The sequence below is a fragment of the Littorina saxatilis genome, linkage group LG10, assembly GCF_037325665.1.
Source record: "Littorina saxatilis isolate snail1 linkage group LG10, US_GU_Lsax_2.0, whole genome shotgun sequence".
NCBI classification, from domain to species: Eukaryota; Metazoa; Mollusca; class Gastropoda; order Littorinimorpha; family Littorinidae; genus Littorina; species Littorina saxatilis.
In genome coordinates this window covers 29921143-29946206 of record NC_090254.1, presented here as the reverse complement: position 1 = coordinate 29946206, position 25064 = coordinate 29921143, and the positions used below count along the sequence as shown (strand labels likewise).

The following is a 25064-nucleotide window of genomic DNA, read 5'->3' as shown; positions in this document are numbered from 1 at the left end:
CAAGCCACCCCTCTTCAAAGGTCAACATCTCCTGCATCTGTTCTTGACGCTCGAAACCAAGGAAAGAGACGCCAAGACTTCTTGACCTTCTGAACAGGAGACAAAGTAGACAATAACACAATAAAGGGTCGAACGACCCGTAACGATTCTATGCTAACCTAGTCGAAAAACTTCCCGACCAGTTAAAAAGCAAGAGAATCCTTAATTAGAGTGTGATTCCTTAGCCTAGCTAAAAGAAGATCTCTTAAGAAATTCACTTCGGCTTAAGCATAAAAAGAAAGACGAACTGCTCAGCAGGAAAACGAATGTCACCTGCCTGGCAGCGCTACAGCTCATGTCCGCCATGTTGAAAACTACAACTCCGTGAAGACGGAAACACCAAGTTTACAACACAATTTACCAAAATGCAAATGGCGGCACAAGCTATAAACAAGAAGAAACTGTTACAGATAAGTCACTAGACTTAAGCCTAAACAACAGTACGAACTGCTCGGCGGAGAAAGGACAAAACTTGTCCAAGTGAGCAACTGCTCTCGTCCGCCATTGTGAAAACAAAACGAACTCCGTGAAAACGGAGAGAGACATTTTCACCAGTGAACAGTTACAATAACAAACGATGTAAACAAGAAAGATCTCACCAACAGCTTAGCAAGATATGTACCTCGGGTCAATGGCCTTCCTCACAGGAGGCCAAAGGCTGAAAAGCCTAGAAGAAGTACAAACACGTCTGAACACAAGCATGTTGAAGTAGAGAATGACTATACCGGCGATATGTACCGCGCATGTGAGGGGAGGTAACTACCATGGCCTTGACTTCAAGGTTTTGTTTTGTTTTGGGAGTTACCTCCCCCTGTTACCAGGGTCAGTACTTCAATGTCTAAGCATCAAACGGAGGTTAATGCTATATATGTGAGTTGGAGTAAGAATATGTGATTTAATGATGTTACCGGTAGTCTATCCCGCCCATGTGCGGGCTTCCGGTGAGGGGAGGTAACTACCATTACCTTGACAACAAGGGTTTGTTTTTGTTTGGGAGTTACCTCCCCCTGTTACCAGGGTCAGTACTTCAATGTCTTAGCACCAAACTGAAGTTAATTGCTATGTATGTGAGTTGACGTAAGAATATGTTATTTAATGGTCTCTAGGAACTTGTTCACTAGTTTTAAGTAAAAACCAAATACCTGAGCTCTTTCAGTTTGAAGAGGGGTGAAAGAGGACTGGTCAGATCAGACAGTTTGGCACAATAAGTCTTTTGCCCAAGAACCGACTGCATGTCCGAGTTGGCGAGCTTTTGACACTTCTACAATTTGAGAAAAAAAAAGGAAAAAGGTATGAGACTTGTCTGTAAGGTAGGGTTAATCAGCCATTAGTAACGACAATGAGAGATATTTAGAAAGAAGAAAAGCTTGTAAGACTCACCTTTCAAGAAACACCCACAAGAAGAGAATTAATGCACTTAAATAATCTCCCCTGAAACTAAAACAATTTCACCAACAACATATTAGACTTAAGTTAGTCCTTGCTATGTCTCTCGAACTCCAGATTCCTTTTTGTATGCACTAATTACATCATCTTTAGGGTTAGATTTAAGTACAGTGATACCTCTGTGTGACAGGGAGACTACCGCATCACCCTTCACAGCAGGCTCTGCAGGGTTGTCTTTTGGCCATGAGCGCGAGCTGTTTATAGTAGCTTGACATATCTTCTATGTTGCTGGCTAGACACCTGTGAATTGTAGAGTTCTGTTTGTGATAGGGTCTGGCTGCTGCTATCTCCTTGTATGCTCTTGGGAACCTAAGTGTACCCATGCCAGTTTGTATAGGGCTGCTAGTTTAGCTCTAAAATTCTCTATCCTGTTTGACTGGCCTTTGCCTCGTGCACTCGGTTACATTTGGCTGATGACTTTGTAAATGTAACAAAAAAATCTGTTGTATTACATAGTAAAGTAAGAGTTTTGGTTTGTTATGTCCATGTCAGGATTAGTCAATGATGGGGAATGACATGGGCATTTTGCTTGATGCTGCACACAATGTGATTATGTTCCTCCCACTAAACGACTATGGTAACTTGTTGACTATTAAATTAATGACCCATATGTAAAAAATGTTGTGCCCAATATTCAAGGCTTGCCGATAAACTGACTCGGATTCATCAAAATCACACACATGTATCAACATCGTTGCTACCTATACCGGAAAAAGTTTGAATAAAAAACAAAGAACAGTGTATTAAGCATAAGGTTCCAAACTTTGTAGACATAAAGAACCAGGGCAGAGTATTGAAACTGATGCAAAATCGTATTGAAAGCGTTAAAATTTGACTTGTTCCCTAAACGTTATTTTCCTTTACAAAGGACATAGCTACACGGCGGACTGTCAATGGAGAATCATATTTTCGTTCTGAAAGGCACAACTCCCACTTTTAAGGTTAAAATGAGAAAATGCAAACAAAAGGCGTATTGGCCGCAAGTCAAAGGAAGAATACAGTGTGGAAATAGTTTTGCTCCCCATGTGCCGTGAGATCAAAGCCACTACATAGCTGGTTGGCCTCGTGACAGGTCAGGTCAATGACTCATACTTTTCAGCTGAGACCAGCTGCCTGCCCTTTTTTACAGACACTGGCCTTCTGACCCCGGGTCAAAGACCGAGTTTAGACGGAGGCCTTTGAAGTTTGATGTCTGAGAGAAAACTTTGCAGGGTCATAGTAGCAGAAACATGCATATCACTGGAGAGGGAGAGTTATGTTTCTTTGCATGGTGATGTGGTTACATGTCTACTCTTCTTTAGCCATACACAAGGCGAGACGGCACAGGTATGTTAGCCACACTTGTGTCAACAGATTAACAGCACAGCAGCATTCCCTTTGCGCTTAGCTCTAAATGTCAGCCTCTGCAACGCTGTGCCCTGTCATGTGATTTGTGTCATTGTCATCAGCAGGGTGACACAGAGATGCAATTTCATGTGACAATCAATTTTCAAGGTAACAAACAAATATCTCATGCAAACTTAGTATTAAACGTGCCTGTGTACTTACAGTTTCATCACCACAGGAATCCAGAAAACTCATCACTGTCACTGTGTGTTACACCCAATCCCATCTTTCCAACTACAACAGTACACAACTAAATGGGTTCTACTTCCACATTTGTAATTCCTTGTGCAAGCAGATGTGATTAATTAGGTGCCAGATAGCAGTGGGGGGAGTCAGTGAGATGAGGGCCATGTGACAGAGATACCTTTATACCACTGTAGCAGTGGGGTGAGTCAGTGAGATGAGGGCCATGTGGCAGAGATACCTTTATACCACTGTAGCAGTAGGGGGAGTCAGTGAGATGAGGGCCATGTGGCAGAGATACCATTATACCACTGTTGCGGCTGGGGGAGTCAGTGAGACAAGGGCAGAGATACCCTTATACCACTGTAGCAGTGGGGGGAGTCAGTGAGACAAGGGCAGAGATACCATTATACCACTGTAGCAGTAGGTGGAGTCAGTGAGATGAGGGCCATGTGGCAGAGATACCATTATACCACTGTAGCAGCGGGGGGAGTCAGTGAGACAAGGGCAGAGATACCTTTATACCACTGTAGCAGTGGGGGAAGTCAGTGAGATGAGGGCCATGTGGCAGAGATACCTTTATACCACTGTAGCAGTAGGGGGAGTCAGTGAGATGAGGGCCATGTGGCAGAGATACCATTATACCATGTAGCAGTGGGGGGAGTCAGTGAGATGAGGGCCATGTGGCAGAGATACCTTTATACCACTGTAGCAGTAGGGGGAGTCAGTGAGATGAGGGCCATGTGGCAGAGATACCATTCTACCACTGTAGCAGTGGGGTGAGTCAGTGAGATGAGGGCCATGTGGCAGAGATACCTTTATACCACTGTAGCAGTAGGGGGAGTCAGTGAGATGAGGGCCATGTGGCAGAGATACCTTTATACCACAGTAGCAGTAGGGGGAGTCAGTGAGATGAAGGCCATGTGGCAGATACCATTATACCACTGTAGCAGCGGGGGGAGTCAGTGAGACAAGGGCAGAGATAGTCATTATACCACTGTAGCAGTAGGGGGAGTCAGTGAGATGAGGGCCATGTGGCAGAGATACCTTTATACCACTGTAGCAGCAGGGGGAGTCAGTGAGATGTGGGCCATGTGGCAGAGATACCATTATACCACTGTAGCAATAGGGGGAGTCAGTGAGATGAGGGCCATGTTGCAGAGATACCTTTATACCACTGTAGCAGTGGGGGGAGTCAGTGAGATGAGGGCCATGTGGCAGAGATACCTTTATACTACTGTAGCAGTGGGGAGTCAGTAAGATGAGGGCCATGTGGCAGAGATACCTTTATACCACAGTAGCAGTGGGGGGAGTCAGTGAGATGAGGGCCATGTGGCAGAGATACCGTACTTTCCGGGTGACAAGGCGCTTCGTTATCTAAGACGCACCCCCTTCTTTTTAAAAAAAATTGTAATCCAGTCACCCATTGGACGCAGGGGGCCGATAGGGTGCACCAAAATTGAAAAAGTATACGGTAGTCGAAGAATGAAAATAAGCCCGCGAGATCAAAGCCAGGTCCATTGTTTATAGACACGACCTTCTTCCCAGGGGTCAATGACCCAGTTTTTGCCATGAGAGGTGGTTCCTGTCATATCTGAGAGAGGAAACACTTCCTGCTTCGGGGTCAGTGACCGGTCAGTGACCGAGTTTAACAGAGTCGAACTCTGTGTGTGCGGCGAGATCAAAGACATTGTGATAGCTGGGTGGCCTTGTTTATAGACACGACCTTCTTCCCAGGGGTCAATGACCCAGTTTTTGCCATGAGAGGTGGTTCCCCTGTCATATCTGAGAGAGGAAATACTTCCTGCACCGGGTCAGTGACCGGTCAGTGACCGAGTTTAACAGAGTGGAAATAATTATGTGTGCTCTGTGTGTGCGGCCAGATCAAAGGCAGGCATTGTGATAGCTGGGTGGCTTGAGAGCTGGAGGAAACTTGGCCAGGGCAGTACCTAGTAGCTGAAACATGCATTATCACAAGTTGTTTGACTGGTACTCAGGCGGTCTCTTTGATTTTTTTCGTATTTCATACACGGATTAGACGCTTCGTTATACAAGACGCAGGGGTCGAACTCCAGGAAAAAAGTCGCGCCTTATGACCCGGAAAGTACGGTACCTTTATACCACCGTAGCAGTGGGCAGGAAGGCAGGCCCGGAGCTGTCTTTACTCTCTATCTTAGGCGGTTGGCAGGAATAAAAGGGGTGGGGGGTGGGGGATTTCTGAACCGCTGTAGTGGTCGGCAGGATAACGGGGGGGGGTGGGGGGGGGGGATTTCTGAACCGCTGTAGTGGTCGGCAGGATAACTTATAATTACTACCATGTGTTATTTGATCTGCCAAATGTTCATTCAGAAAGTGCTGCATAAAAGTACTGTGCCTTGCCTTGAGCTTTACCTGGTCATCAAACCTGTATCTGTCCATCTTGACCAGCTGGTTGACAAAGGTCAGCTTACTGAGTGCCTCCTTCTGTTTGTGCAGCTCCCCCATGTGGTCCTTGTTGGCTCGCAGGTAGCACTCCAGGATCAGTGAGTACTGGACCATCACTGCAGGACTGTGCATCTCCGATCTGAAACAACACCATTCTACTCTCTTGAAATGCACCCAACATTCCACTTTTTACTGCAAAGGAATCCCCCATATACAAACTTATCCCGTCTGAGAATATCACAAGTTCCCAGCAGAGGTCTCAGGGCATGGAAGACATAAACACACACATGTAGGAAAAAGGGGCAGTGTAGGTAATGGTCACACTATTGCCATTAAAACGTACCATTCATGACATACGAGGCGATCACCCATTGACTTGCATGCAGCAACCATGAGTCATCCGGCTAAAATTCATTGCATTTTTGGCGAAATAGGTTTCCATTCACTCGGCCAATAATGTTCAAACATCGCTCTCAACCTTTCTACAAAAAATACCTTTCAGCAAAAGGCCTTCACGGGAAAGTAATTAGGCAGGGAGCTGTGTCTGACGGTTCTCTACTGTATTCCACATCTAATATGTCTCCTAGGTATTTGAGTAAAGAACTGTTCTTCTGAAAAGTTTTGAGTTAATGACGAGACGATGTTCAAAGCTGACGTCCGCCATTTTTTCCAGTCACTGCATGAAGGCCGCAACTCTGATCTGCGATTAAAATCTCAGAGTTTAATAAAGCAGATTCTATCGTCTGAAGATACGGCAGCATCGTTTGTAAGTCATCGCAGCTTTTTCGTAAGTGATAATTCTACCATGTGACTGGGCAAATTTGAGAAAAATTCATTGTGTAATGACTGCGTGTTATCCCAAGGGATAGCATTACCCAAATGTCTTGCAGATATTTCCCAGAAAACAGAAAGTAAGTGTACTACAGTCAAACCTCATCTATAATGACCACACAAGGGACTGAGCCAAAGTGGTTGTTATAGACAGGTGCTTGTTATGGAGAGACTTCTCAAAACATTTTTAATCGGCACATTGGTAATACATGTACCACAGACAAAAGAATGAATAATTAAGAAGGCAAACATTGAAGAGGGAAAACTTCTCCTTATTAAGCATAACTGGCTACCGCCATGTGTAAAAGTGCAGTTGTTGTTTTTCTTACCTTTTTACATTTAGTCAAGTTTTGACTAAATGTTTTAACATAGAGGGGGAATCGAGACGAGGGTCGTACATGGTGTGTGTGTGTGTGTGTGTGTGTGTGTGTGTGTGTGTGTGTGTGTGTATGTGTAAAGCGATACAGAGAAAACTGCTAGACCGATCGTCATGAAACTTTACATGAGAGTTCTTGGGAATGATATCCCCAGACGTTTTTTTCATTTTTTTGATAAATGTCTTTGATGACGTCATATCCGGCTTTTTGTAAAAGTTGAGGCGGCACTGTCATACCCTCATTTTTCAATGAAATTGATTGAAATTTTGGCCCAATCTTCGACGAAGGCCGGACTTTGGTATTGCATTTCAGCTTGGAGGCTTAGAAATTAATTAATGAGTTTGGTCATTACAAATCAGAAAATTGTAATCACATTTTTTTTTAATAAAACAATCCAAAAACAATTTCATTTTATTCTTCATCATTTTCTGATTCCAAAAACATATAAATCTGTTATATTCGGATTAAAAACAAGCTCTGAAAAATAAAAATATGAAAATGATGATTAAAATTAAATTTCCGAAATCGATTTAAAAACATTTTCATCTTATTCCTTGTTGGTTCCCGATTCCAAAAACATATAGATATCATATGTTTGGATTAAAAACAAACTCAGAAAGTTAAAAAGAATAGAGATACAGAAAAGCATGCTATCCTGCTCAGCGCAACCACTACCGCGCTATTCTGGCATGTTCATTTCACTGCCTTTGCCACGAGCCGTGGACTTACGAAACTACGAGTATACGGTCTTGGTGAAAAAATGCAGTGCATTCAGTTTCATCTATGAGTTCGACAGCTTGAATAAATGTATTTTCGCCTTACGCGACTTGTTTTTCTTCTCTTCCTTCAGGCGGTTATCGCATTAGTCTCCGTGTTTAGTTGCCAGCACAGTTAAAATATGTTCAACATCCTCTCATTATTCATTTTCTTTATTTGGTGTTTAACGTCGTTTTCAACCGTTCAAGGTTATATTGCGACGGGGAAAGGGGGGGGGGATGGGATAGAGCCACTTGTTAATTGTTTCTTGTTCACAAAAGCACTAATCAAAAAATTGCTCCAGGGGCTTGCAACGTAGTACAATATATGACCTTACTGGGAGAATGCAAGTTTCCAGTACAAAGGACTTAACATTTCTTACATACTGCTTGACTAAAATCTTTACAAACATTGACTATATTCTATACAAAAAACACTTAACAAGGGTAAAAGGAGAAACAGAATCCGTTAGTCGCCTCTTACGACATGTTGGGGAGCATCGGGTAAATTCTTCCCCCCAACCCGCGGGGGGGTATCCTCTCATTATTCTCCCGATCAATTGCTGTTTATTGGGGGTGGACAGTGCAGTTTTCCTTTTGTTGAAGCGTCGTCTACCACCCTCTTAATCACAGTTGATGCTCCACTGGTTTCTCATCTAGGCATGCAGTGGAGAGGGGGGTGGGGGTGGGGGGGAAGCAGTAACTTGTCACAGGCTAGCGATTGCTGTTAGCAGTCCAGACGGGGGCTTACGTGTAACTGAAGAGAAAGGTGTTGCAAGGATGTTTTGATGTGAAAGATAAGTGGGGTGGGGGGAGGGGGGGAAGGGGGATGACTGTGAAGCTCATAATGAGATCAGATCAGACAACAAAATTGACTTGGCCCCTATTTGACCTCATGTTCACCTGCACGGGTTACCTGCTCTGAAAAGAGTCTGCCCTGTAATCTGAAGTGGGTTTGAGGATAGAATAAGGTATGGTTTTTCGCAGTTTGCAGAGTTTAAAAAAAAAAAAGGCGTTAAATTGAGTGGTTGTGGTCGCATTGGACAGGTGGTCGGTCACTATGAAAAGCTTAAAGGTGATTTATAAAGTAAAAACCGTCTGTGTCCTTTTTGGGTGGTTGTTACAGCAGTCCCTGCAATGTACGGCCCCCAGCGTGAGCGGACACCTGACATGTACGGACACATTTGCTCGGCACGGAGTGTTTTCCTTCTATATTTGCCCCCCCTTAAACGGACACCTGCAAAACGTGGACGCGGACACTCATTTTCGGTCCCAACAGCAGGTCTATAACCTCCAATGTACGGACAGACCATCGTCAAATTTTCACCACAACAAAATCGATAACAGAGCAGTCCGGCTCTTGGTACAAAGATCCCAGCCGCAATGGCGTGATGCCGACAGTCACTGATAACTTGAGTGCACGTGTACCCATCAGGAGGGGGGGGGGGGGGGGGGGTAGTTTTGGTCAGGAGTGGAGTACCTGCGAAGATGCCAACATGAAACTGCACTGTGCTCTTTATTCTTGTCTGTTGGACGTAAACAACAGAAACCACAGTCGATGAAGGTTCTGAGCGAAAGAGAATGAAAAACCGGCCACAGTTCTCAGCATCCTGTGTCTGTGTGTAACCTCTTTCATTGACAAGATACTCTTGTTTCCCCTCAGCCTTGACCAGTGAGTCTGTTGCCTAATCTGTGAACCCTTCAGTTGTCTTGCTTTGTCAAAAGTTAAGACACAGTCAACTGGTTTTTATGACGGCTTACTAGTGCCAAAACCTGGGGTTACCCATTATCACGTGATAATTACTAATTAACGCTGTCAGTTACTGTTTTCACTCGTTAGTTACTCATTTTCACGGGATAATTAGTAATTTTCACTGGAAAATGACTAATTTTTAGTTTTGGCACTAGCAATCCGTCAGGAAGTGAGCCAAAACTAAAAATTAGTAATTAACAGGTAAAAGTTAGTAATTTTCCCGGGAAAATTAGTAATTAACACGTGAAAATAGTAATTATCAAGGGAAAATTACTAATTTTCCCTTGATAATTACAATTATGAGGTTTTGGCACTAGTAAGCCCTATGACGGCTTACTAGTGCCAAAACCTGGGGTTACCCTTTTCTGTTTTCACCTGTTAGTTACTCATTTCCACGGGAAAATTATTAATTTTTAGTTTTGGCACTAGCAATCCATCAGGAAGTGAGCCAAAACTAAAAATTAGTAATTAACAGGTGAAAGTTAGTAATTATTCTGGTGAAAATTAGTAATAAACACGTGAAAATGGTAATTATCAAGGGAAAATTACTAATTGGCTCACGTAAGTGTAGCCTATGCGATGATAAACTTTGTCTGTCTGTGCGTGTGTGTGTGTGTGTGTGTGTGTGTGTGTGTGTGTGTGTGTGTGTGTGTGTGTGTGTGATAGAAACTTTAACATTTGACTAAACACCGAAATACTAATTTTACCTGGTTATTATCCAAGCAACAGCTTCAAAATATTGAAGCAATCATCAACATTTCGTTGGCACGTATGTAGTTAAAGTGTGTATCCAAAGAAAACGGGTGGTTGGGGGTTTTTGGGGGGTAAAAACAGCTGACTGATTTGTGTCGTGTGAGGTATGTAGACCAGGTCAGGGGTCAAGGTTAGGTCAGATCGCGTGAAGGATTGTGGTATAGATACAGTTATCACCGAGCTGCAGTTCGCCGATTCGAAGAAGACGACTCATGATTTCACATTGTTCGGTTTCGTAGCTCCAGAAAAATAGATAAAGAAGATACCAAAGGAGATTTCCTACTGGTTAATCTGCATAGCGTGTTTCCCGTGTCTGCGCGAGGAAGCGCTGTCGAAAGCGCAGTGTCGATCTGGCCATCGTGTCCCCGTAAGTACTAAAAAGTAGTCTACAGACAGACAGATCTAGATCTAGTGTCTCACACTCTTGCACAGTATCACTTATGCTTACTGTTTCTTTCTTTCTTTATTTGGTGTTTAACGTCGTTTTCAACCGTTCAAGGTTATATCGCGACGGTATGCTTACTGTGTGTGTGTATGTGTGACGGAGTGATTGAGTTTGTGTTACTGTTTGTCGATTTCTTACGTGAGCCGTGAAGGCTTCGCCTCTTGTTTTCCCTTGATAATTACAATTATGAGGTTTTGGCACTAGTAAGCCGTCATAGGTTTTGCTCTGAGTGAACAGTGCAGCTGGCCTCTCTGGCCACAGCCCCAAACAGTACATGGCTGGAGGGAGTGAGACTGAGAGAGGGAGAGGAGGGGGGGGGGGGGGTGGAGGGGTAGCTGGCTAAACTCTGTGGGGTGTCCGGTGTCACTGCATGTCAGCAGGAAGAGCATTGGAGAGAAATAGAGAGGTGTACTCTTCCACACAATTTCCAAGCATCAGTTGTCACGGCTTGGGGTAGGCATTAGTGAGGGAGAGTGGGAGCTGTGTTATACAGTGTATTTCCGACTGAAGAGTGAAAAGTCACTGCCATGCCACATGATCGACATGCAGTCAATAAAGCCAGACAAGAAGAAAATAAATTACATGATTATGACATGCAGCTCTATCTGCTGCTATTTATTCAAACTGGTTTTCAAGCTTATTCTTGCAAAGCATCTGCACACGCTCCTCTGTGCTGTGTTTGTGTGGTTGCTTTCGTATGTCAGTGCATGGTGAGTGTGTTCACTGCCTTGAGGATTTATTTTATCTCTTCTTTTCAACACTTTTCATACAAATCATTTTTACAGAACGTTTAAAGAAGTATTAGGAGTTTATTGTTATTGTTTAGTAGCCACAAGAAATGATTAGCATAGACTCAATCCTGTTGTTTGTGTGTCTCTGTGTGAGTGTATGGGTGGTGTGGTCACCCCTCCCGTGACCGGATACCTGCAATGTACGGACAGTTTTGCTATGGCCCAATTCCCCAAGGGTGTCCGTTCATGAGAGGGACTGCTGTATGTGCAGGTTGTCACCAGGGCAGGTTTGACTGTACTAGCAAAACCACAAAAAGTGTACGCATATTTTCTTTATGTTTTTAGATTTGGTCAAGTTATGACTAAATGTTTTAACATAGAGACGGGGAATCGAGACGAGGGTCGTGGTGTATGTGTGTGTGTGTGTATGTGTGTGTGTGTGTGTGTGTGTGTGTGTGTGTGTGTGTGTGTGTGTGTGTGTGTGTGTGTGTGTGTGTGTGTGTGTGTGTGTGTAGATCGGTTCCGAGAAAACTACTGGACAGATTTTCATGAAACTTCACATGAGAGTTCCAGGGTATGATATCCACAGACCATTTTTTCTTTTCACGGATAAATGTCTTCGATGAAGTCATATCCGGCATTTAGTGGAACTTGAGGCGGCACTGTCACGCCCTCATTTTTCAACCAAATTGGTTGAAATTGTGGTCAAGTAATCTTCGACGAAGCCCGGACTTTGGTATTGCATTTCAGCTTGGAGGCTTAAAAATTAATGAATGAGTTTGCTCATTAAAGTTGTCATTAAAATTAATTTTTCGCAAAGAGATTCAAAATCGATTGCATCATATTCTTCATCAAATTCTGAATCAGAAAATATATACATAGGTCATGTTTACTCTTAAGATGTGATCACAATTAACGAAAATAGGTTAATTAGTACCACGATTAGAATTTAAGAAATCGATCAGTAAACGGTTTCATCTTATCTTTTATCATTTCCTGATTCCAAAAACATATGTATAAGTTACAGCTCCGTCCATCCATGGTATCGCGTGATATTTTGTCGAGACTGGGTCAATGAATATGATGACGTCACTCCAGGCTCTGCCGAGAGTGACGTCATTATATTCTTTCACCCCGTCGAGACAAAATATAACGCTATACCATGAATGAATTTGAGCTATAAAGTATGTATGGCATGACCAAAGTAAGGAGAATTTGTCATGGGATGTGGAAACAAAGCATGGGAAATTCACCATGGGCAGAATAATCAACGCAAGCCTAAAAGTTGTAGAACTATATTTTGTTTTAGTCTTGGCAAGGCCAGTCTTGTCCAGTTCCGGAAAAGACATCATGAATTCATTCACCCTGCCGAGACAAAATACCAATTCCATGGATGAAAACGTATATATCCCGTGACGCATCAAAGGTAAATTTTGTTTTAAAATGTCTTCACAACGTACAGATAATTTATAACGGCATAATCGTCATCACAAGACAGGAAAGACGCATACTTTGTTTGTCGTCTGCTACAAATCTAGTCTTGTTGGTTGACGGAGTGAATAGAAGCTTCAATCGTACCTTCATCAACCGGAATAAATGCTCAATCCGCTGTCATTTCGCAACTGAACATTGTTTTTTGTCTTTGGTTAACATTGAAACGGCAACCCAAAAAAGTGTTTCAGCTGTTTCAAGACACAGGCTCAGCTACTTCCTTTGAGTTGCTTTTCAGTCTAAAATGACACCGGAAGCGAAAAGATTGTCGCGCATACTGTCACAAAAAGACGTCATGACAATGTTACACGCAAAACGAAAGAGACTTTGACTTTATTTACTTTTGTTTGGACTTTTCCGTCTGTTCCTAGCTTGTCAGTGAAGACTTGACGTGAGTACCCAAAACGTCTTTTAGTTCTCTGTTCACATTGCAGCTGTGAAATAATCAGTCATGTGTCTCGGTCGTGAAAATGTACAAAAGAGAGAGAGAGAGAGAGAGAGAGAGAGAGAGAGAGAGAGAGAGAGAGAGAGAGAGAGAGAGAGAGAGAGAGAGAGAGAGAGAGAGAGAGAAATCAAAACACAACCCAGTCACCTGGTAGTTCGAAAACTCAATCTGAAACTGACATCGATTGTCGAAGGCATGCCTGCGGTGCATAACTCCGGAAAAGTTGTCGTAGCTGGGAACCCGTTGAGATCCATTCCAACGCCAAAAAAATTATCAGAAGACTCACCATGAAGTCAAATCAAACGTTAGGTTTTCTCATTTGGTTATTTGCTTTGGCTTTAAGTGTATTGCTTCGATTGATAGCTGAATCTGCTTGCAACCGTGCTGTTCAAGACTGTTCGAACTGTCGTCTGCTAGACGGGCTTGTGTGAATCCGAGTCGAGTCAACTGCGGGGTTCAGCGACAAATGAGGGAGTGGCACCAAAATGAAAAGAAGAAGACAAAAAGAAGTTGGAGATACAGTTAAGATATATGGGGAAGAGAAGAGGATGTGAGGTGTTAGATGTATCCAACCTTAGGTGTTAAAACTCAAGACCGGGAAGCGATGTACCGCGACCGACTCTCAGTGCCGACATACAACTTCCAAGCTTTATTGCTTAACGTCTACAACAGGCGAAGTATTGAAGCTTTGGCTCACCTAAACCCGACGACTGAATATGTAAGTGATCCACGTGTGAAAACCGAAACAGAACAGCGCGATGACAGCCAACATTTCTATCCCCGACTGACAAACACTAACACTGCATGCGAACTGACTTGGGTCAACGATCAAACCAGCACGGCCCGAACTGAATTTGTTGCGCTGCCATTATCGTGCGCAATTCTGGTAAAAATATAAACCCGGTATGCCGAATTGAGTATAACGAAAGCCGATGTCAAATATACACAGGGATATTTTAAAATGACTTTCAAAATGTAAAAGCAGATAGCAGACCTTTTTATAAGCAATATGAATGACTGAATGTCCACATACAAGTCGAATGACGCTGTCCATTTTGCTGACAAATGGGAACTAGCTTTGCGCATGAATTCATTGACATGAATTTTGACTGCGGAGGCTTTTGGCAAGCTGAAAACAGGCACGGGCAGGTTTTAGTGGAAAAAGTAAGTGTTTTTAATGAAAACGTCGGAGTAATGGGATAAATAGCTTACACACCTCGTCCTGAATATCTTGCATATTTTCCCTCGGGTCGATTTTCATGTATTACCTTACCTTACATGAAAATCGACCCGAGGGAAAATATGCAAGATAATCAAAACTCGGAGTGTGTAACCTATATATGTTAGACACACTTTATGACAGAAACAAGCTGGGTTTTTGTTATAAGTTAGTTTTAGGAATGCATTATTAGGCCCAAAAAAATAAATAGTCTGTTAACGGTAACATAGGCCAAAAAATTAGGGTCGGTAGGTCGGGACTTTTTTTTCTTTCTTTTTTCCTCCCAAAAAACATATTTTTAAGTTATTTTGCCAAAAAACAGACTTTTTTTTTTTTTGTTTCCAAAAAAACATATTTTTGTTATTTTGCCAAAAAACAAAGACTTTTTTCTTTCTTCCCCCCCCCCCCCCCCCCCCCCCCCCCCCCAAATGCCAAAAAAAAGTCTAGGGTCGCGCGAAAAAATAGGGTCGGTCGGGATACCGTAAACAGACTTTTTTTTTGTTTGCCTTAGGCATGCGTATGTCATGAAACGTCCAACTTTGAAATTTGGGTGGGAGTATTCAGGTGACAATAACTTTTTTGTTTATCAGCAAAACTCAATAAAACTTTGCTATGTTATGTAAAATGAATGCCAAAACAGACTATTTAGCAGCATATCTAAAATAAACTGAACACAAAAAAAATGTCTTCTTTGTGTTTGTCACGTGTTCCAAAAAATGGGTGTACAAATTTCAACAAAAATCATGTTGTCACCCCCATAACCTTTTTTACCTTTAAAGATAGCACAATTCTCTTTGCAAATATGAAAAGCTTATTCATTTTCCTTTCATTTAATATATAACTTTCTATATTTCATTTAAAATATGACCCCAGATAGCCACTCGGCAAGTAGGCACCAACAGCACTGTAAAATATGCCCTGAAACCCCCGAGCTGGTAAGAGTTAATGCTTGTCGAAACGAGCCATAAGGCTTTAGAATAAAAGATTTCACGCATTGAGGTCGCAGTTTGTAGGTTGAATCTATGAATCGGCCAGAGATAGATCTGCATTTCTGGTACGACCTTCCAGATTATCAACAGCGGGTTCACGGTCGGAATCAAGGTCAAATTTGCGTGGCTCCCAATTATTTCATAAAAGATTTCCTTTTTCTTGTTTCTGCGGCTGCGCAAGTTATTTTGCCTAGGTCATGGCCGAACTTTAGGCCTACGGAGAAATATCGCTGGATATTTTCTCACTAGAATAACAGAGACAAAGAAGGGAAGTTATGCTATATGTATATGATATGTTGTATTTAAAACAAACTCAGAAAATTAAAAAGAATGCAGAAGAGCGCGTTTTTCTCCTTAGCGCAATACGCTTCCGCGCTATTCTTGCTTGTCTACAGTAGAACTCCCCCTTAGCGACCCCCCTGTTTACGACCACCCCCTTTTTACGACCGATTTTGCTACCACGTATGCATTCTACTATATAATGAACCCCCAGTGAACGACTCACCCCAAAACGCGACTTACGACCGAGCTTTTGGGGATGAATTACGACTTTCGCGCATTTGTAGTCGAGCAGACGAAAACAATACATGAAGGCTCTTCAGCCTCTTGCTCCTCAAACTATCGCGAGACGAAAAAAACACTAAATCTCGCGCACGATAGAATCCGCGGCGACTTCCTTAGGAGTCGGGAAGACGCAAATCCTGTGTATCATCAAGGATAATTACACAAAACGCGACTTATGACCGAGCTTTTTGGGATGATTTACGACTTTTGCGCATATTTCGAGCAGACGAAAACACATGGCGGCTCTCGCTCCTCCAACTATCGCGAGAAGAAATAAAAACGAAATCTCGCGCGCGCGAGATCCTGATACATCCGGGTTTTTTCTGCACGCTATCTTGTCACGACGACTGTCTTGTTGACAAACGAAGATTCGCGAAAGAAAAAGAAAAGCGCCGACTCTTGAGTAGAGAGCTAATAAAGTAATCGCTAATCGAGCGAAGTGGCAATCCGCGGCGACTTCCTTGGGAGTCGGGAAAACGAAAATCCTGTGTGTAGTCAAGGATAATGACTCGGTGTTATCTAGATGGTGAGAAGGATAGCGAAGCGAAAGTACGCAAAGAGAGGAGCCTGTACGAAGACCTCAACGATCGTGGTCAAGTTTAGCGATGCAAGGCGACGAATCATTCATATGAGCGGAAAGATGATTCGGGAGAAAAGTCGTTATGCTTTCTATCGAGTTAGGACATTCGGATTTTACTGGTTGCGCCACAATGTCAAATGTGCTTCACTCAGCGGGGAGCGAGCATTACGCCATGAGTAAATTTTCTTTGAAATTTGAGTTCAAGTTGTTCTGCTGTAATGTGTTTGGGTGTGTGTGTGTGTGTGTGTGTTTTGATATGACAGTAAACTGCAACTGTGTGTTTGTGTGTAAACATGACAGTACATACACTGCAACCAAATTCATGACCGACCGGCCAAAAACTCAAACCCCCCTTTTAAGACCCCCCCTTTTTACGACCTAATTTTCAAGGTTTTTCCAAAGTCGTAAACAGGGGGTTCTACTGTATTTCACTGCGTTTTGCACGTGGGAGGTGAGTGATTTCCTTTTCGCGGCGATTGACGAAGCTGTATTGTCTTGGTGGAAAAATGCAGTGTGTTCAGTTTTATTCCGTGAGTTCGACAGCTTGACTAAATGTATTAATTTCGCCTTACGCGACTTGTTTATTTGTGTGACTAAATGTATTAATTTCGCCTTACGCGACTTGTTTATTTGTGTACTCTCAGATGGATGGCTGTGTTAGGTTCAGTCCCTAGACCTCCTACATCACAGGACATCTTCATTCAACTCTTCCAACCAGGCAGCCGCAACCTTCCACCATGTGGTAAGTCTGCCCATGTTGAACTGTACATTTCACAATGTCAGGCAGACATCAAAGCTCTTTAACCCAAACCCATCAAACAAAGCAACCTCTCTGAATCAGAACTTGTCGCCCTCAAGTCCTTACAACAAAGATCTGACATCGTCATAAAACCAGCAGATAAAGGAGGGGCTGTTGTGGTTTGGGACCGCGGCATGTACATCCAAGAAGCCAATCGGCAGCTCCACAACACTACTGCTTATCAATCCCTAACGGAACCAACACTTCTGTCAGACAAAAAACTCATTGCCCAGACCATTAAAACTGCTGTCACACAAAACAAGCTTCCTCCTACTGCAAAACACTTTAACAAGTCTCAAGTTCAACAACCCAAATTGTATCTCTTGCCCAAGATACACAAACCTGACTCTCCAGGCAGACCTATTGTGTCCGCTTTCAGTTGCCCCACTGAGCATCTGTCTCAGTACCTCGACCATCTCTTGCAACCAATCGTTCAGACACTGCCTTCATACATCAAAGACACCACTCATGCGCTTCACCTTCTGGGTGAAATCAACAACAACCCTTCTTTTCATCCCAACCTTCTGTTCACCATGGATGTGTGTTCTCTGTATACCTCCATCCCTCATTCCGACGGACTTCAAGCACTTCAGTTCTTCCTGGACAACCGTTCTGTTCGCGACCCACCCACTCCGATCCTCCTCCGTCTCGCGGAGCTTGTCCTCACGCTCAATACTTTTGAGTTTGATGGACAAGTCTTTCATCAGATAAGTGGTGTCGCCATGGGCACTAAAATGGGACCTTCCTATGCTTGCCTATTCATGGGCCACCTGGAATCCCAGATTCGTTCCACTTACACTGGACCTCAGCCTGAACTGTGCAAACGCTACATCGATGATTGCCTCGGTGCCACCTCTCTCTCGTTGTCTGACCTCACTGATTACATACACTTTGTCAGTAACTACCATCCCTCCATCAAATTCACCTTTGATATCTCTCCTTCCGCAGTCGCCTTTCTGGATTTGAACATTTCCCTGTCTGATAGCATTCTTTCCACCAGTGTTCATTACAAAGACACTGATGCTCACACCTACCTTACTTTCCATTCCTCTCACCCTTCTTCCACCATCCGGAGCATTCCATTTTCCCAGTTTCTCAGACTGCGCCGCATCTGTTCTGACACAGATGACTTTGAAGAAAAAGCAGCAGAAATGTCTGACTTCTTCCTTCAACGTGACTACCCATCCAGCCTCTTGAATGTGGCCTTACATAAAGTTCGCTGCATACCGAGACAAGTAGCTCTGCAGCCATCATTCACCTCAGACAGATCAGACAGACCTGTGGTAGTTCTGACCCACCATCCCCACAACCTACCTGTTCGCCACATTTTGAAAACCAATTGGTTCATCCTTAAGTCTAGTCCCTCTGTTGGTGAAACGTTCAGCCTGCCACCCTTGTTGGCCTCCCGACGGGACTGCAACCTTCGAGACTCCCTGGTTCGATCCTCTCTTCGTTCGCCAGTTCCCCTACAACCCGGCACACACGCATGCCAGAACCCTCGTTGCCACACCTGCCCCCACATTTGCCATTCTACCACTCTGACCGGCCCCCAAAAAGATTTCAACATTAAACGCACGTTCTCTTGCACCAGCCGCAATCTCATCTATGCCATATCCTGTCTCAAATGCCCCAAAGTACTCTACATTGGTGAGACCGAAAGAACCCTCTCCACCCGCTTCACCGAACATCTGGCAGATATTCGGCATCGCCGCTGTAGGTCTGTTGCCCAACATTTCAACAGCAGCAACCACACCTCCCTGGATGCACGTGTGAAAGGTGTCTGGCAAATGTACAGCACCTCCACAGACAGAAAACAAGTAGAGTCCGATTTCATATTATCCCTGGGCACATCCACACCTGACGGTTTGAATGCGAAAATGTGATGTACTTGTATTCCCCAAACATACTGTGGATTTACGGTACGTGTGTGTGTGTGTTTGTGTGTGAATGTGTGTGTGTGTGTGTTTATGTGTGTATTCATGTGTTTGGTTGTGTGTGTGTGTGTATGTGTGCGTGGGCGTGCGTACGTTTGTTTCCCCCCCCTCCCCCCTTTTTTTTTTTTTTTTTTCCCCTCTGTCCCCAACCCCCCCCTTTTATGAATGTGTATCACTTTTAGTCTAGTATGCCTGTGCCCATGACATCATCCAACCACTTCTCTCCCCTTTCATTCATTTCTGTTCCTAGAGTTCCTTCCCTTTTTTGCGTGTTTCCCCTCCATTTTCTTTCAAACCTTGTTCGTTCCGTGTTGCGTCTGCTTTTTGTTGTCTTTTGTGTTCTTGTTTTTCCTGATGAAGCTTCCATAAGCGAAAATTCGTACCGTCTTGTCTCGTTCTTGTATTGGTGAGTACAGTATTCCTTTGTTTTTTAACTTTGTTCATCTTACCACAGTCACTTCGTTGTTTAGATTTTGTGTATGTGTGTTTTGCTTGGCTTCTACATTGTTTCTTTCCTGCCTCTTACAACTAAATAAATCAAGGCCTCTCTGAATTCCAATTGTTTTGGGGAAAAGTCAGCTCTTATCTCAAATGATTAGAAAACACTTTAAGTGTGTATCATAGTTAAGACCATGAGATATATCAACCTGTTGAAAGATATTTGACAAAGCGTGCGAAAAGTGCCAAGGCAGTTTTAACATCTGCTGAAGCACAAGGAAAGATGGCCAATATAACCCGGCTCAGCCTGGCACCATTGTGAGCAGTGTTTACCTGAGGAGCCAGAAGAGCTTGTGGCCCAGGTGCTGGTTCTTGAGGGCGCGGGTGAGGAGGAATTTGGCCAGGGGACAGTTCAGGTAGGTCTCATACTTGAGAGCCTGCACTAGCTGCAGGAGATACTGGGACAGCTCATCATTCCTGCAACACAGCAATGGCACACACCAAACTCAATCTGCCTGTCTATTCATCACAAATACACAAGGTCGTATGAGAAAAAAGGGGAAAACAGACAGACTGCTAACACATCCACAAGGAAATGTGACGTTTGAGTTTGCGACTTACCTAAGAAGAAACAAGTCGTGTAAGGCGAAAATACAACATTTAGTCAAGCTCAGTCGAACTCACAGAATGAAACTGAACGCATTGTATTTTTTCCGCAAGACCGTACACTCGTAGCATCGTCTGTCCACCGCTCGTGGCAAAGGCAGTGAAATTAACAATCCAGAAAAGTGCGGTAGCAGTTGCGCTTTTCTATATCTCTATTCTTTTTAACTCCCTGAACGTGTTTTTAATCCAAACATATCATATCTATATGTTTTTGGAATCAGGAACCAACAAGGAATAAGATGAAATTGTTTTTAAGTCGATTTCAGAAATTTAATTTTAATCATAATTTTTATATTCTTTATTTTCAGAGCTTGTTTTTAATCCGAATATAACATATTTATATGTTTTTGGAATCAGAAAATGATGAAGAATACGATAAACGTAATTTTGGATCGTTTTATAAAACAAGAAGAGCAAACGCTCGATCGAGTCACTTTCGCAGTTCTGAATATTATATGAGGCATCAGATGGACAGGAAGAAATTGCTATTCACAACACAATGAGTCACGTTCACATAAAATTTGAGCCCGGTCACTTTTATAGTTTCCGAGAAAAGCCCAACGTTAAGTTGTGTGTTGCCGAACAGAAAAGGCTAGTTATCTCCCTTGTTTTTCTGATAACGTTCGTAAAAGGCTACAGATGTAAATACTTTGATGTAAAGAATAATCCTACAAAGTTTCAATCACATCCGATGAACTTTGTCAAAGATATAAAATGTCTAATTTTTCCTTTGACGCTGACCTGTGACCTTGAAAAAGGTCAAAGGTCAACGAAACCATCGTTAAAGTGTAGAGGTCATTGGAGGTCACGACTAAACAAAATATGAGCCCGATCGCTTTGATAGTTTCCGAGAAAAGTCCAACGTTAAGGTGGTGTCTACGGACGGCCGGCCGGCCGGCCGGACAGACTAACACTGACCGATTACATAGAGTCACTTTTTCTCAAGTGACTCAAAAATCATTTTAATTACAATTTTCAGATTTTTAATGACCAAAGTCATTAATTAATTTTTAAGCCTCCAAGCTGAAATGCAATACCAAAGTCTGGCCTTCGTCAAAGATTGCTGGGCCAAAATTTCAATCAATTTTATTGAAAAATGAGGGTGTGACAGTGCCGCCTCAACTTTTACAAAATGCCGGATATGACGTCATCAAAGACATTTATCGAAAAAATGAAAAAAACGGAACTCTCATGAAAAATTTCATAAAGATCGGTCCAGTAGTTTACTCTGAATCGCTCTACACACACACAGACACACACACACACACACACACACACAGAGACACACACACACTCACACGCACACACATACACCACGACCCTCGTCTCCATTCCCCCCTCTATGTAAAAAGTGAGGAAAATTTGCAGGGACATGTCCCTATGAATAATTTTTAAAACCAACATTAAAATTTGTGCAATCTGGCACATTCTGAGACTGAGACTGAAATTGAACAGTTTTCAACAAGACGAGCAAGACACTCTTTCTCCAAAAAGTGACCAACAATAGACGTTTTTTGGAAAAGAAACATCTGTCAGGATTTTCGGCGGTCTGGAGGGGTGTGCGACAAAAGGTCGAGTTTTACAATGTCGAGGCACAAAAGGTCGAGGACATTTGGTCAAGAGTCAAAAGGTCGAGGGCGACAAAACGTCGAAGGTGACAAAAGGTCAACAGCAAAACGTCTAAGGGACAAAAAGTCTAGGATTGAAAAAGGTCGAGGATTAAAAAAAGGTCGAGGATTAAAAGACTGTCGGCATAATTTTCTGTTTACGTGTGTGTTAATTTGTTTAATTTTTTTTTTATTGCTTGGAGAAAACGCTGCTTTGTGTGCATTTATAAATGTTGTGTTATTTGTTTAGTTATTCAAAACAGTGTTCCTACAAAGAGTGCCAATGAATGACGGGTGTTTGTTTGTGTTCACGGACCCACGGCTTTGTTGGTAAATGAAACATAGTGTGGTCAACGGTGAACACAGCTCGACACTGAACAGATTGTTGTTGGTGAAACATGTCACTGATACGCTAAAAGCTTGAGTTTTTGTTTCCTTCTTTTTTCTTTCCCATATTCAAACTTTGAAAGCATTTGCAAACGAAGAGAGAGTTACATTTGGACAGGGACACAGACACAGAATTGAGCTCGTCAAATCACAGAAAGGAAACGACAAGGCAATACACAAAGGTTACTGCTGTCGTTTTCTTTCTTTATTTATTTGGTGTTTAACGTCGTTTTCAACCACGAAGGTTATATCGCGACGAGGGAAGGGGGAAGATGGGATAGAGCCACTTGTCAATTGTTTCTTGTTCACAAAAGCACTAATCAAAAATTTGCTCCAGGGGCTTGCAACGTAGTACAATATATGACCTTACTGGGAGAATGCAAGTTTCCAGTACAAAGGACTTAACATTTCTTACATACTGCTTCAGGGGCGGATCAGTTGCTTTGTAAGGGGGGGGGGTGCACTTTAAATCGAAAGTGAATGTGATGGGCGCGAAGCGCCCGAATTTGCTAGGGGGGTCCGGGGGCATGCCCCCCGGAAAAATTTGTTGCCCAAAGAAGCAAAATGGTGCCATCTGGTGCCATTTGAACTTATAAATGGTCATAGAATCAGCTTTCTAAATTTTATTTAATTTTTTTTTTTGCTGGAGGGGGGGGTGCACCTGCACCCTGTGCACCCCCCCCTCGTCCGCCCCTGCTGCTTGACTAAAATCTGTACAAACATTGACTATATTCTATACAAGAAACACTTAACAAGGGTAAAAGGAGAAACAGAATCCATTAGTCGCCTCTTACGACATGCTGGGGAGCATCGGGTAAATTCTTTCTCGTCCCAACCAATATTGGACTCCCCCTAACCTGCGGGGGGTTGCTGTCGTTTTGTCTTACATCCAAAATTGTGAAAACATATACTAAGAATGTGTCTGTGCGTGTGCGCGCGTTCGAGCGTTTTTGTGTGTGTGTGTGTGTGTGTGATCATATTCACAAATCACCCCTGTGATACGCACAATAGGCACTCGAAGCAGAATTTCCATCACGAATGGACACAGAAAAGTAAATCGAAATTTTTAATCCTCGACCTTTTTTTTAATCCTCGACCTTTTTTAATCCTCGACCTTTTGTCCTGTAGACGTTTTGCTGTTGACCTTTTGTCACCCCCGACCTTTTGTCGCACTCGACCTTTTGACTCTTGACCAAATGTCCTCGACCTTTTGTGCCTCGACCTTTTGACCTCGACCTTTTGGTTCTCACCCGTCTGGAGGAGTAGGAGCCCATGTACCGCAGACAGGTTTTCCACAACACTCGGAGCGTGTTCCAGTCGCTTCTGATCGGCTCTATCCTGCAATCTGGACGAGCAACTGACTGTGATGTGTATACTATGTGGCATGGGCTAGATATGATACCATTTTCTTTCTTCTTCTTCTTCTTGTCGATCACACTAGCTATACTGTCAGCCCAGACAGCGAGACGAATGATGCCGTCTTCTCCAGGTCTTCCTTTCCTCTGGACAGCTTGCAGTGGAGGGAGACTGCAGTTGGCCACAGCAACTGACTGTGATGTGTATACTATGTGGCATGCGCTAGATATGATACCATTTTCTTTCTTCTTCTTCTTCTTGTCGATCACACTATCTATACTGTCAGCCCAGACAGCGAGACGAATGATGCCGTCTTCTCCAGGTCTTCCTTTCCTCTGGACAGCTTGCAGTGGAGGGAGACTGCAGTTGGCCACACGTTTTTTCTCAGACTCTCGAGGATGGTGCATCGCTGGAGGATGTGTTCAGTGGTCTGGCCCTCTAGTCCACAGCTGCACGTAGGGGAGGGGACCAGCTTCATCTTTTGGGACATGTGTGCATTTAGGCGGTTATGCCCAGTGCGAATCGCATCAGCACAACTTGTTCATGTCGTGTGAGGAGATGATAATCGTCCTTCCGTTTCTGGGGCCTAAACGTTGCCTTGATGAGGGTTTTCTTCTCCATGAAGCTGAGAGGGTTGTCTGTTTGGTCTCCCTGTGCTCCGAGTTTGGCGAGCTTGTCTGCCCTCTCATTTGCGGGGATCCCGCAGTGGGCAGGTAACCACAGCAGTATCACTCGCCTTTGTTGTTCGACGTTGTGGAGTTTCTCCATGAGGTGTGGAAGTTTTCCCCCTGCGAGGGCCTCCAGAACTGAGAGTGCATCTGTGAGGAAGACCGCCTGACGACATTCGCTAGAGGAGTCCTGAATAATGGATGCAGCCTGCACGAGGGCTTGGATTTCTGCACTGTAGTTGGAGCAGTGCTTTCCAGTGAGAATGGTAGTGGTGTACCCCTCAAGAAAGGATGCATGCATACACGTCAGCTCCTCCGTTGGCCACGGCGTCAGTTGCAGAGCCATCAGTGTAGACGTGGATCCAGGATTCACAGGGGTACTGATCTGCAATCATGGCCAGGGTGAGACTGCGTCTGGCATGGTCGCTCTGGCAATCTTTGGGGGCAATCTGTGGGACGGTGATCTTGATTTGAAGTTTTGTTTGACTGTCTTTCCATGCTTGGGGTGTGTCAGAGGTGTTCAAGGGCAGTGTTGTGGATGGTAACTGATCTGTGTACCCTCTGGACAGTCTTTTGCTCTCATGAACAAAACTGCTGCGCTTCAGCCGGTTCTTTGCGAGACCTTCCAGCTTGTGGTGCATGGGGTGGTTGGGTAGACATTTGTACTTCTCAGCCTGCACCATGATCTTGGCGTCTCTTCTGTCGCTGAGCGGCTGCAGCCCAACAGTCTCCTCCATGGTCTTGATGGGTGTGGACCTCATGGCTCCAGTGATGACTCGAAGAGCCTGGTTTTGCACC

At 43.6% G+C, this 25064-nt stretch overlaps 1 protein-coding gene across 1 annotated transcript in view; it reads right to left on the bottom strand.

Moving 5' to 3' along the window:
- LOC138979016 (phosphatidylinositol 4,5-bisphosphate 3-kinase catalytic subunit delta isoform-like) overlaps window positions 1-25064 on the bottom strand; it is a 164418-nt gene that overhangs the window by 41181 nt on the left and 98173 nt on the right. The window contains exons 16-18 of the mRNA XM_070351832.1: window positions 19916-20059; window positions 5446-5617; window positions 1182-1300 (exon numbers count right to left, since the gene is read on the bottom strand). Coding sequence (XP_070207933.1) covers window positions 1182-1300; window positions 5446-5617; window positions 19916-20059 — 435 coding nt within the window. The remainder of the gene's footprint in view (window positions 1-1181; window positions 1301-5445; window positions 5618-19915; window positions 20060-25064) is intronic.